Source organism: Pocillopora verrucosa, chromosome 7 (genome assembly GCF_036669915.1).
Source record: "Pocillopora verrucosa isolate sample1 chromosome 7, ASM3666991v2, whole genome shotgun sequence".
Lineage (NCBI taxonomy): Eukaryota > Metazoa > Cnidaria > Anthozoa > Scleractinia > Pocilloporidae > Pocillopora > Pocillopora verrucosa.
Genome location: NC_089318.1, coordinates 9,469,780 through 9,482,211, shown reverse-complemented (window position 1 = coordinate 9,482,211; position 12,432 = coordinate 9,469,780). Strand labels below are relative to the sequence as shown.

At 38.1% G+C, this 12,432-nt stretch overlaps 2 protein-coding genes across 2 annotated transcripts; one reads left to right on the top strand and one right to left on the bottom strand.

Moving 5' to 3' along the window:
• The first annotated feature begins 2,746 nt into the window (after nt 1–2,746).
• LOC131771580 (melanocyte-stimulating hormone receptor-like) lies at nt 2,747–4,342 on the top strand. The gene has a single exon (XM_059087396.2). The coding sequence runs from the start codon at nt 3,105–3,107 to the stop codon at nt 4,062–4,064; it is 960 nt and encodes a 319-aa protein (XP_058943379.2). The 5' UTR covers nt 2,747–3,104; the 3' UTR covers nt 4,065–4,342.
• Nucleotides 4,343–11,273: 6,931 nt separating this feature from the next.
• Nucleotides 11,274–12,432, bottom strand: LOC131771695 (beta-1 adrenergic receptor-like). The gene has a single exon (XM_059087546.2). The coding sequence runs from the start codon at nt 12,357–12,359 to the stop codon at nt 11,451–11,453; it is 909 nt and encodes a 302-aa protein (XP_058943529.2). The 5' UTR covers nt 12,360–12,432; the 3' UTR covers nt 11,274–11,450.

The window sequence follows — 12,432 nt, the reverse complement described above, 5'->3', positions numbered from 1 at the left end:
ATTAATTCCTTTCCTTGATTTCTTATCGAACGACTTCATGACTGGATAAAAATACATTTTGTTGATGAAATCTTGAGGAGTGCGAGCCACTCAATATACTGAAAGCAAACACAACGATAATAGAGCTTTCATACCATCAGTGTATCTATCTAGACTAAAGACCTTTCATGTTAGGGAAATTTCACATTCACATGGATATCTAAGCCAGAGAATGTGGCGTGATTTGGGAAGAATTTCCATCAGGTTGTTTTCAAGACAACAAAGCCTTGACCTATCCTAAGATTTGGCGCAACCGGATCCTGCGCACTAGCCAGGAATCGGAGCGATTGAACTCAAAGTACTCAGTAGATGTGGTATACTCTGAGAGAAGTTTTATAAATGAGACCTAGTAGGAAGTAAGCGAATTTTAAGAAAATTTATGTATCGAAAGTTATTTAATGTAAATGTTTTGTAAATATTGTGCGTTAGTCAAGTGTATTTTATATTTATGAAGGAGAGAGAATTTGTGTGCCGTACGAAAAACTTTGAAGAAAAGCTGATCAAAATCACTGCCACGCTCTCACTGCCTGTCTACTGAGCCTTCATAAGTTTAGTAAGGAAGCCTGCCCTTTTTACGAGCTTGAGCTCCGCTTTTTTTTCCTTGCGAGGTCCTTATACTAGTAGAACCTGTACACAAAGTGTGATGCCTCCACTTCCGCAGAAAAATTCTTCATTTAAGCTTAGTCATATTCAATGCCGCAAGAATCACGAAAGCTCGGGATTTGTTGTGCAAAAAGACAGCGTTCATCCGTCGTCTCTTTATCCCTCACTGCACGTTCTGAAGACAACAGTTGTGGACGGGTCAGGAAAAAATTCTTTAATCGAGTAATCTTATTGTTTTTATTATTTTATTTCTTTTTACACACGTGTTGTGCACATCATACATTTTTCTGCCAGAACGAACAATCGCATTTCGCTTCGTTAATGTAGTAGGCTGTCAACTTGAGTGTGGAGCTGGAAAGCGTTTCAGATATTTGTATTCTTCAGTTCATGACGAGAAGTACGAAACGACAATACGTGCGCCAAACCCGTCGATCTCAAGATAGATGACGCCTTTAGCCAATAACTATACATTAGTAAATAGCCAGCTCACACCACCTGAACTTATCTGAGAATATAGATTTCCAGGGATAGTTGCGTGCGTGTGTGCTTATAGGCGTGTTACGCTCCTGCATAATATAATTCATGGTCTATTTTCAAGCATCACGTTATCTTCCTTTGCAAAGTGATGGTGTGTACTAGTAGCAGTCAAATCACCTTCTGACTGAAAGGGAAGCTCGTATTTCGCCATTACTCAAACATCATTTACCAAACTATGTCACCCACGATCCTACAAAATCGATCGTCCAATAAAGCCGGAGTCATGCCATGAATCAGTAGGGTTATTCGATTTCATATTGATAAAGCAGTTCATATGCAAGATTAAATACATTCACGAAGCCGAGAAGTGTTAACTTGTTATTCTCCATTGTGAATTCTGATGAATAAAGGAGGGTGGAGTTTGAGTTGTGGGGCAATATCTAATACGACATCTGCCACTCGACAAACAGTTGCATCGACCCTAAGAAATAGTAACAACGAACTTTACAAGACATGAAAATGAAACTAAAGTATTTGACGAACTGCTGTTATGTATACAAGTAATCAAACCTTTGAAAGAATTTTGTCACAAAGTTATGCTTCATCCGGAGGGATTACTAAAAATTAATTCCTTTCCTTGATTTCTTATACAACGACTTCATGACTGGATAAAAATACATTTTGTTGATGAAATCTTGAGGAGTGCGAGCCACTCAATATACTGAAAGCAAACACAACGATAATAGAGCTGCTTAAGGCGATCACAATCTCTCAAGAAACAAACCCGCTCTCCAAAATATAAATGTACAAAATCAAAGGTGCTTTTGACGTGTCTTTACGGGGTGTGCAAAGCCAGGAGATTGTTTCTTTTAATCACTGATCGTAAGCTCTCTGAAGCCGGTAAATAGAAATGTCATCACGTTTTATTCGGACTCACCGCTAAAAGTGGCATAGAAAAATCAAAGAATAGTTTTGAAATTTTCGAAATTTTTTTTTACTTTCTATTTTGCATTTGCACTAGTATAGAGGAAGTACAGGAAGCCTCTCTTTTTTTTCTTTTATTTCCTTCTGCTCAAATGGAGCTGACTCTCAACGTAAACTATTGTTTGAGTTACGTCGAACTAAAGCTCAAGCAGTTTCCCAGCCGACGTTATCGTAGTTAAGCATATTTCGACACATGTTTTGTTTTCCTTTTATGTCACAACCGCAAAAGCAGGTGAATATTGCAGTGTTCGATGAAAAATTTAAAGTTTGGTGGATTTCAGTGAAACGATCACTGAAGTCAAACTCGTACAATAGAATCGAGACATGTACTTAACAAACAAGAATTGAAAACGTCGGGAACTGAAATCATTACCTTTAATACGGCTGTGGAGCTTCTGTCATTATCAGTTATAACCATTAGATGATCTAATAATAAATATTAGGTCAACAAGGCTGAAATAAAGGAACACCACTTTTCACATGGTCTACATCAAATTGGACACCCACGATGAAATCCATCTGAATTGAAACTCGATCCATGCAAGGCTATTACTACAGATGATCTTTCGCATAGGATGCGTGCAGAGGAAACGTGCATAGGATAGGCATGTAAAGATGTTTTTCTAGTTTGCTGATGAAGCGTGGTTGACTTTTGATTTCCGTTTCAGCATTGTTGGAGAAATTCTCCCGTTCAGAAAAATGTTTAATGAAGCGTAGATTACTTTCGACCATTTTATTTTCCTTTTTTATTTGCGAACAAACAACATTGCATTTAAATATTATGATGGGCTTCAGGGCTTTAGGAGCTATTTGTGATTGATGCATGACTAAGAAAACCGATACTTGGCTCTTTTCATCTGCACGTGACGACAAATGGAAACAGGAACTAGAATCTCACCCTTGAGTTTGACTCATTCCTCAAAATTAACTTAAGCATTTCTATAAGGAAAACCTTATTCTTCGGCTCGAGTGAATGCACTGAAACCTCTCTGCAAGGGCCAATGGAGATGACAAACCATACTGGGTATGGAAAAGATAATACGTCCTTTGAAGAACTGCGATGCTCAACAGATTTTACAAGCGGTATTCATGAACATCTGATGTCTTTATCAGCGGTCAATATTTTCCTATCCATTGCTGCAGTTCTTGGGAATACTCTGATCCTCGTCGCTCTTCGGAGAGAATCTTCCCTCCATCCGCCGTCGAAGCTTTTGTTTCATAATTTGGCGACAACTGATCTTTGTGTTGGCCTAGTTGCAGAACCTCTCAATGTTGCCTATTGGATGTCTCTGGTTTACGAAGACTGGGATGTTTGTAGGTTCTCAGCGATTGCATCCTTTATGGCAGGCTACGTGTTGGCGTCGGTATCTATATTGACGTTGACTGCGATAAGTGTGGACAGGCTTCTCGCTCTCTTACTGGGGCTAAGGTACAAACAGGTTGTAACATTAAAGCGAACATATGCAGTTGTAACGACCTTTTGGGTAGTTTCCTGTGTCGTTGCGCTATTGTACCTCGCAAGCCACCGTATTACCGTCTGGTATGGCCGTATTACTATAGTATTTTGTCTTACGATCACAGCCGTCTCGTACACTTACATTTTCCTCAAGCTTCGTCGCCGTCAAACTGAAGTTTATAAACGTGTGCAGGAAGCACATCCAAAGTTGACAGTTCCACTTGACATTGGGCAATACAGAAAAGCAGTGCATAGTGCAGTGTGGGTTCAGCTTGCAATGGCTCTCTGTTATCTTCCATATCTCGTTGTGATGGCATTACGTAACAACATAACAATGTCTTCATCGTACTTTCTGGCTTGGGCAGCATCAGTTTCATTAGTGTATTTTAACTCATCACTTAACCCATTTCTTTATTGCTGGAAGATTGCTGAAGTAAGACAAGTAGTAAAAGAGACAATTCGCCCAGCGCTTTGTTGCGTTTGCAGTTTTATCAATGTCGATTAATTAAAAAGCACTCATCTTAACAAATTTTAGGGATATGAACAATCAAGATTGCAAATCATTTCGTGTCATCTTCACTGATCACTAAGTTTGTGCACGAACTATATATTCAAGACTAGAAAAAACGGGATTTTTTCGTTCCACAAATCATAAATAAATTTTTTAGTGTAATTTTTCAGGGGATGCTTTTTAAAGAGTTCTGCTTTTCTTCTAAGCCATCTAAACTGAGCAAGCATCATGGCTACTGACGTTTCTTTAAAACTTTGAAAAGGATCAATAAAAATGTGCCCATCATTAAACGTTCTGGAGTCTATTGCGGAAAGGTCTTGAGATGAAATTGATTTAGGCATCTGCCAAGTTTATCCAATAACCCTTTACACCCTAATATCAGTATGCATATTCTCCATACAGTTCTCTATACATTTCCCACACACGGTGCTGACTTGAAAAATTTGTTTAACAATCAAGAGCTTCTTTAGTTGGTGATCATTACCTTTATTCATATAACCTTCATGTGTGGTTTGGAGATGGTCTTGTGATGAGAAACAACATGCCAGTCACTCTTATGAGTCAAAGAGTAAATAGTTCGCTTGAAAGCAAGAGAGCGGAACCAGCTTGTTGTGCTTTTGCTGTCCTCACTCATCCTTGTTGCTGAAATGATGCAAATTAATTGAAATTATTTAGATTTAAATTATTTGTGCTCGATTTGATGGCGGATATTGGGACAATGATCAACTAAACCCTCTACAGTCACATTGCATTTCATTTCAACTACATTGTCTCTCTCTGGTTCATTATATTTTCACTAGAAGTAACAAGAAAAATATATTATTCGTATTAACTGAGAGATAAAATGAGCGGAAAACATGTCTTAAGATTTTTTTTCTCTTCATTTTATCACTAAACGATTTGCTGAAAAGAAAATATGGCGAGCAGTGCATTTTCTTTTACAGTACATAAGTCTACATACAATCATCATGACTCACAAATCAGACACAAAATCAAAAGGTTCTTCATCTCGACTTCTTGTTCTGTGTCTTTTAAAACTATTCAACTTGGACCTTTTTGTTTTGTTTGAATATAAAAGAGGAGTTATTTCGTTCCTTTGATCAACAGGGACATGGCGATAAGTCAATGTTTGCTTACAGATCATCGTCTTCAACTCGGGTAAGTCACGCGATCTGTTGCTTATGTCGAAATCACTGGGGTGTGTCCTTACAGCACGAAAATATGACCGAATACATATATAAAGGAAAAAAAGGGAACGAGAAAGAGAATTAATGTTTTAATCTGTTAAGATTAAGAAGTTAAGATCTTTTTGAGGTCTGGGGGAAGGGGGAGGGGGGAGAAACCTCAGTAAAATTGCAATTTGAAAATTTTCTTAGAAATACCAGAATTTAAGGAGAACTCCACGCTGCTGGTTTCGTCATGTGCCCCTACATATATATATATTACGTATTACTATATATAGTATATATTACTATATATACTGCAATGTTATTTGTTCGCAAATAATAAAGGAAAATAAAATGGTCGAAAGTAATCTACGCTTCATTAAACATTTTCTGAACGGGAGAATTTCTCCAACAATGCTGAAACGGAAATCGAAAGTCAACCACGCTTCATCAGCAAACTAGAAAAACGTCTATACATGCGTATCCTATGCACGTTTCCTCTGCACGCATCCTATGCCAAAGATCATCTGTATTAATAGCCTTGCATGGATCTAGTTTCAATTCAGATGGATTTCATTCTGGGTGTTCAATTTGATGTAGACCATGTGAAAATCGGTGTTCCTTTATTTCAGCCTTGTTGACCTAATATTAATTATTAAATCATCTAATGGTTATAACTGATAATGACGGAAGCTCCACAGCCGTATTAAAGGTAATGATTTCAGTTCCAGACGTTTTCAATTCTTGTTTGTTAAGTACATGTCTCGATTCTATTGTACGAGTTTGACTTCAGTGATCGTTTCACTGAAATCCACCAAACTCTAAATTTTTCATTGAACACTGCAATATTTGCGGTCGTGACATAAAAGGAAAACAAAACATGTGTCGAAATATGCTTAATTATGATAACGTCGGTTGGGAAACTGCTTGAGCTTTAGTTCGACGTAATAACTCAAACAATAGTTTACGTTGAGAGTCAGCTCCATTTAAGCAGAAAGAAATAAAAGAAAAAAAAAAGAGAGGCTTCCTGTACTTCCTCTATACTGGTGCAAATGTAATTAAAAATAAATAAAATTTCGATTTCAAAACTATTGTTTGATTTTTCTATGCCACTTTTAGCGGAGAGTCCGAATAAAATGTGAAGACATTTCTATTTACCGGCTTCAGAGAGCTTACGATCAGTGATTAAAAGAAACAATCTCCTGGCTTTGCGCACCCCGTAAAGATACGTGAAAAGTACCTTTGATTTTGTACATTTATATTTTGGAGAGCGGGTTTGTTTCTTGAGAGATTGTGATCGCCTTAAGCAGCTCTATTATCGTTGTGTTTGCTTTCAGTATATTGAGTGGCTCGCACTCCTCAAGATTTCATCAACAAAATGTATTTTTATCCAGTCATGAAGTCGTTGTATAAGAAATCAAGGAAAGGAATTAATTTTTAGTAATCCCTCCGGATGAAGCATAACTTTGTGACAAAATTCTTTCAAAGGTTTGATTACTTGTATACATAACAGCAGTTCGTCAAATACTTTAGTTTCATTTTCATGTCTTGTAAAGTTCGTTGTTACTATTTCTTAGGGTCGATGCAACTGTTTGTCGAGTGGCAGATGTCGTATTAGATATTGCCCCACAACTCAAACTCCACCCTCCTTTATTCATCAGAATTCACAATGGAGAATAACAAGTTAACACTTCTCGGCTTCGTGAATGTATTTAATCTTGCATATGAACTGCTTTATCAATATGAAATCGAATAACCCTACTGATTCATGGCATGACTCCGGCTTTATTGGACGATCGATTTTGTAGGATCGTGGGTGACATAGTTTGGTAAATGATGTTTGAGTAATGGCGAAATACGAGCTTCCCTTTCAGTCAGAAGGTGATTTGACTGCTACTAGTACACACCGTCACTTTGCAAAGGAAGATAACGTGATGCTTGAAAATAGACCATGAATTATATTATGCAGGAGCGTAACACGCCTATAAGCACACACGCACGCAACTATCCCTGGAAATCTATATTCTCAGATAAGTTCAGGTGGTGTGAGCTGGCTATTTACTAATGTATAGTTATTGGCTAAAGGCGTCATCTATCTTGAGATCGACGGGTTTGGCGCACGTATTGTCGTTTCGTACTTCTCGTCATGAACTGAAGAATACAAATATCTGAAACGCTTTCCAGCTCCACACTCAAGTTGACAGCCTACTACATTAACGAAGCGAAATGCGATTGTTCGTTCTGGCAGAAAAATGTATGATGTGCACAACACGTGTGTAAAAAGAAATAAAATAATAAAAACAATAAGATTACTCGATTAAAGAATTTTTTCCTGACCCGTCCACAACTGTTGTCTTCAGAACGTGCAGTGAGGGATAAAGAGACGACGGATGAACGCTGTCTTTTTGCACAACAAATCCCGAGCTTTCGTGATTCTTGCGGCATTGAATATGACTAAGCTTAAATGAAGAATTTTTCTGCGGAAGTGGAGGCATCACACTTTGTGTACAGGTTCTACTAGTATAAGGACCTCGCAAGGAAAAAAAAGCGGAGCTCAAGCTCGTAAAAAGGGCAGGCTTCCTTACTAAACTTATGAAGGCTCAGTAGACAGGCAGTGAGAGCGTGGCAGTGATTTTGATCAGCTTTTCTTCAAAGTTTTTCGTACGGCACACAAATTCTCTCTCCTTCATAAATATAAAATACACTTGACTAACGCACAATATTTACAAAACATTTACATTAAATAACTTTCGATACATAAATTTTCTTAAAATTCGCTTACTTCCTACTAGGTCTCATTTATAAAACTTCTCTCAGAGTATACCACATCTACTGAGTACTTTGAGTTCAATCGCTCCGATTCCTGGCTAGTGCGCAGGATCCGGTTGCGCCAAATCTTAGGATAGGTCAAGGCTTTGTTGTCTTGAAAACAACCTGATGGAAATTCTTCCCAAATCACGCCACATTCTCTGGCTTAGATATCCATGTGAATGTGAAATTTCCCTAACATGAAAGGTCTTTAGTCTAGATAGATACACTGATGGTATGAAAGCGAAGGAAACACAAGGTTCTCTTAGTGATCCGTTGTGTTTCGTTACGCAATTCACTGAACCAGTCAGTGTGGCGTGATCTATGGCAGGTATTTCAAGGACGTCTGTTATCACTCAACAGCTGAAAGAAGGCAAAGTATCCCATTCGACGGAGCTTTGTTAACCTCTGGCTAGAGCTATCACTTGTGACCTTGGACAATATGTGGAAATCTGGACACTACTGTTCCTGATGGCGAAAAACAGAGTTTGATCGCGACGAGATATGTATATATATATATATATATATATATATATATATATATATATATTTATAATAAAGTTCGGATATAACGCGCGCTGTCATTGGTTGAAAGAGCGTGCTCTATGAGAGTATAGAGCATAGAACTGAGCTAAAGCTGTCACGCCATCTACCAAATTGTACCATGTTCGACCTTTTCCGGGACTTCTTTTTGGCTTTTTTCCGATAATTGAAAGTGAAATTTCGGAACAAGCGAGCCGGCAAGTAGTAACAGAAGAACCAAAGAAAGGTTTGTAAACATACCAGGCGCTATTATTTACGTTATTAAAACGTAGGCAGATACGCAAATCCTCAAAGGAAAAACAAAATAGACATTCCGAGTTTTAAAGATTTTCACGCTCACTTAGATTGCAAGCTTACGTACGGTAATGAAAATCAAACACAGCCAACACTCGTATAGTATATAAAGTTCAGAGTTCAAAAACAAAATAGAACAAAACAGAAATGATGAAAAATATAACCAAACTGGCATAATTGTTAAAATTCATACTAATCATGACGGTGTCTGAGCAAATATGATCATGCTGAAGTCCATCGCGGCTCACTTATCATGCCGCCCTTCGAGTGAAAACATAAGAGCTCGCTCTGATATCCTTTCCAATGTGTTGAGTGGAAAGTCACTTCAGTCACTGCAGCCAAGTTTTGCGGCGCGGTCATCCCGAGCGATCTTCATGTTCCGGTGAATTCGGCTGTCGTTCATTTAAAAAACACTCGCCTTGAACAGTTTGTTTTCTACCTTGTCATGTGAAAAAACCCGCGTGTTTTTATTAGCCATAATTCGGCTGAAGTTCACTGAACATTTCACTTCAAGATTCTGAATTAAAAACTTCAGGCAAAAGCGTTAAATTCGACCGTTAAATTCGACCCCGACTCAAGAAGTGGGAAGAAACACGAGACTACGTCTCGTGTTTCTCCCTACACTTCTTTCGTGCTCTAGCCGCTTCCTGCGTGCTTTATAACAGAACAGAGCACAGTCAAGGCTTCTCTATTTGTTAAATATATATATATGTAGGGGCACATGACGAAACCAGCAGCGTGGAGCTCTCCTTAAATTCTGGTATTTCTAAGAAAATTTTCAAATTGCAATTTTACTGAGGTTTCTCCCCCCTCCCCCTTCCCCCAGACCTCAAAAAGATCTTAACTTCTTAATCTTAACAGATTAAAACATTAATTCTCTTTCTCGTTCCCTTTTTTTCCTTTATATATGTATTCGGTCATATTTTCGTGTTGTAAGGACACACCCCAGTGATTTCGACATAAGCAACAGATCGCGTGACTTACCCGAGTTGAAGACGATGATCTGTAAACAAACGTTGACTTATTGCCATGTCCCTGTTGGTTAAAGGAACGAAATAACTCCTCGTTCATATTCAAACAAAACAAAAAGGCCCAAGTTAAATAGATTTAAAAGACGCAGAACAAGAAAGTCAAGATGAAGAACCTTTTGATTTTGTGTCTGATTTGTGAGCCATGATGATTGCATGTTGATGGATGGTGTCTTCATTCTTTCCGGCGTTTAAATCGACAAAGTAATTATCTTTTCGAATTAGAAACGCCTCGACAACTGAACAAAATTGGTTCGGTTAAAACCTTCCCTCACTGTCCAAACGAAAACAGACGGACAATTATGCATGGTCATATTTTCGTGTTGTGAGAAGGAGACACTCCAGTGAGATCGATTTACGCAACAGATCGCGTGACTTACCCGAGTTGAAGACGATAGTCTGTAAGCAAACGTTGACTTATTGCCATGTCCCTGTTGATCAAAGGAACGAAATAACTTCTTGTTCATATTCAAACAAAACAAAAAGGTTCAAGTTGAATAGTTTTAAAAGACACAGAGCAAGAAAGATGAAGAACCTTTTGATTTTGTGTCTGATTTGTGAGTCATAATGATTGTATGTAGACTTATGTACTGTAAAAGAAAATGCACTGCTCGCCATATTTTCTTTTCAGAAAATCGTTTAATGATAAAATGAAGAGAAATAAATCTTAGGACATGTTTTCCGCTCATTTTATCTCTCAGTAAATACGAATAATATATTTTTCTTGTTACTTCTAGTGGAAATATAATGAACCAGAGAGAGACAATGTAGTTGAAATGAAGTGCAATGTGACTGCAGAGGGTTAAGTTGATCGCTGTCCCAATATCCGCCATCAAATCGAGCACAAATAATTTAAATCTAAATAATTTCAATTAATTTGCATCATTTCAGCAACAAGGATGAGTGAGGACAGCAAAAGCACAACAAGCTGGTTCCGCTCTCTTGCTTTCAAGCGAACTATTTACTCTTTGACCCCTAAGAGTGACTAGTATGTTGTTTCTCTTCACAGTATCATCCGCAAACCACACATTAAGGTTATATGAATAAACGGAATGATCACCAACTAAAGAAGCTCTTGATTGTTAAACAAATTCTTCAAGTCAGCACCATGCCTGGGAAATGTATAGAGAACTGTATGGAGAATATGCATACTGATATTAGGGTGTAAAGGGTTATTGGATAAACTTGACAGATGCCTTAATCAATTTCATCTGAAGACCTTTCCGCAATAGACTCCAGAACGTTTAATGATGTGCACATTTTTACTTATCCTTTTCAAAGTTTCAAAGAAACGTCAGTAGCCATGATGCTTGCTCAGTTTAGATGGCTTAGAAGAAAAGCAAAAACTCTTTAAAAAGCATCCTCTGAAAAATGACATTAAAAATTTTATTTATGATTTGTGGAACGAAAAAAATCCCGTTTTTTCTAGTCTTGAATGTATACTTTGTGCACAAACTTAGTGATCAGTGAAGATGACACGAAATGATTTGCAATCTTGATTGTTCATATCCCTAAAATTTTTGAAGATGAGTGCTTTTTAATTAATCGACATTGATAAAACTGCACACACAACAAAGCGCTTGGCGAATTGTCTCTTTTACTACTCGTCTCACTTCAGCAATCTTCCAGCAATAAAGAAATGGGTTAAGTGATGAGTTTAAATACACTAATGAAACTGATGCTGCCCAAGCCAGAAAGTACGATGAAGACATTGTTATGTTGTTACGTAATGCCATCACAACGAGATATGGAAGATAACAGAGAGCCATTGCAAGCTGAACCCACACTGCACTATGCACTGCTTTTCTGTATTGCCCAATGTCAAGTGGAACTGTTAACTTTGGATGTGCTTCCTGCACACGTTTATAAACTTCAGTTTGACTGCGACGAAGCTTGAGGAAAATGTAAGTGTACGAGACGGCTGTGATCCCAAGACAAAACACTACAGTAATACGGCCATACCGGACAGTAATACGGTGGCTTGCGAGATACAATAGCGCAACGACACAGGAAACTACCCAAAAGGTCGTTACAACTGCATATGTTCGCTTTAATGTTACAACCTGTTTGTACCTTAGCCCCAGTAAGAGAACGAGAAGCCTGTCCACACTTATCGCAGTCAACGTCAATATAGATACTGACGCCAACACGTCATAAACCAGAGACATCCAATAGGCAACATTAAGAGGTTCTGCAACTAGGCCAACACAAAGATCAGTTGTCGCCAAATTATGAAACAAAAGCTTCGACGGCGGATGTAGGGAAGATTCTCTCCGAAGAGCGACGAGGATCAGAGTATTCCCAAGAACTGTAGCAATGGATAGGAAAATGTTGACCGCTGACAAAGACATCAGATGTTTATGAATATCGCTTGTAAAATCTGTTGAGCATCGCAGTTCTTCAAAGGACGTATTATCTTTTCCATACCCAGTATGGTTTGTCATCTCCATTGGCCCTTGCAGAGAGGTTTCAGTGCATTCACTCGAGCCGAAGAATAAGGTTTTCCTTATAGAAATGCTTAAG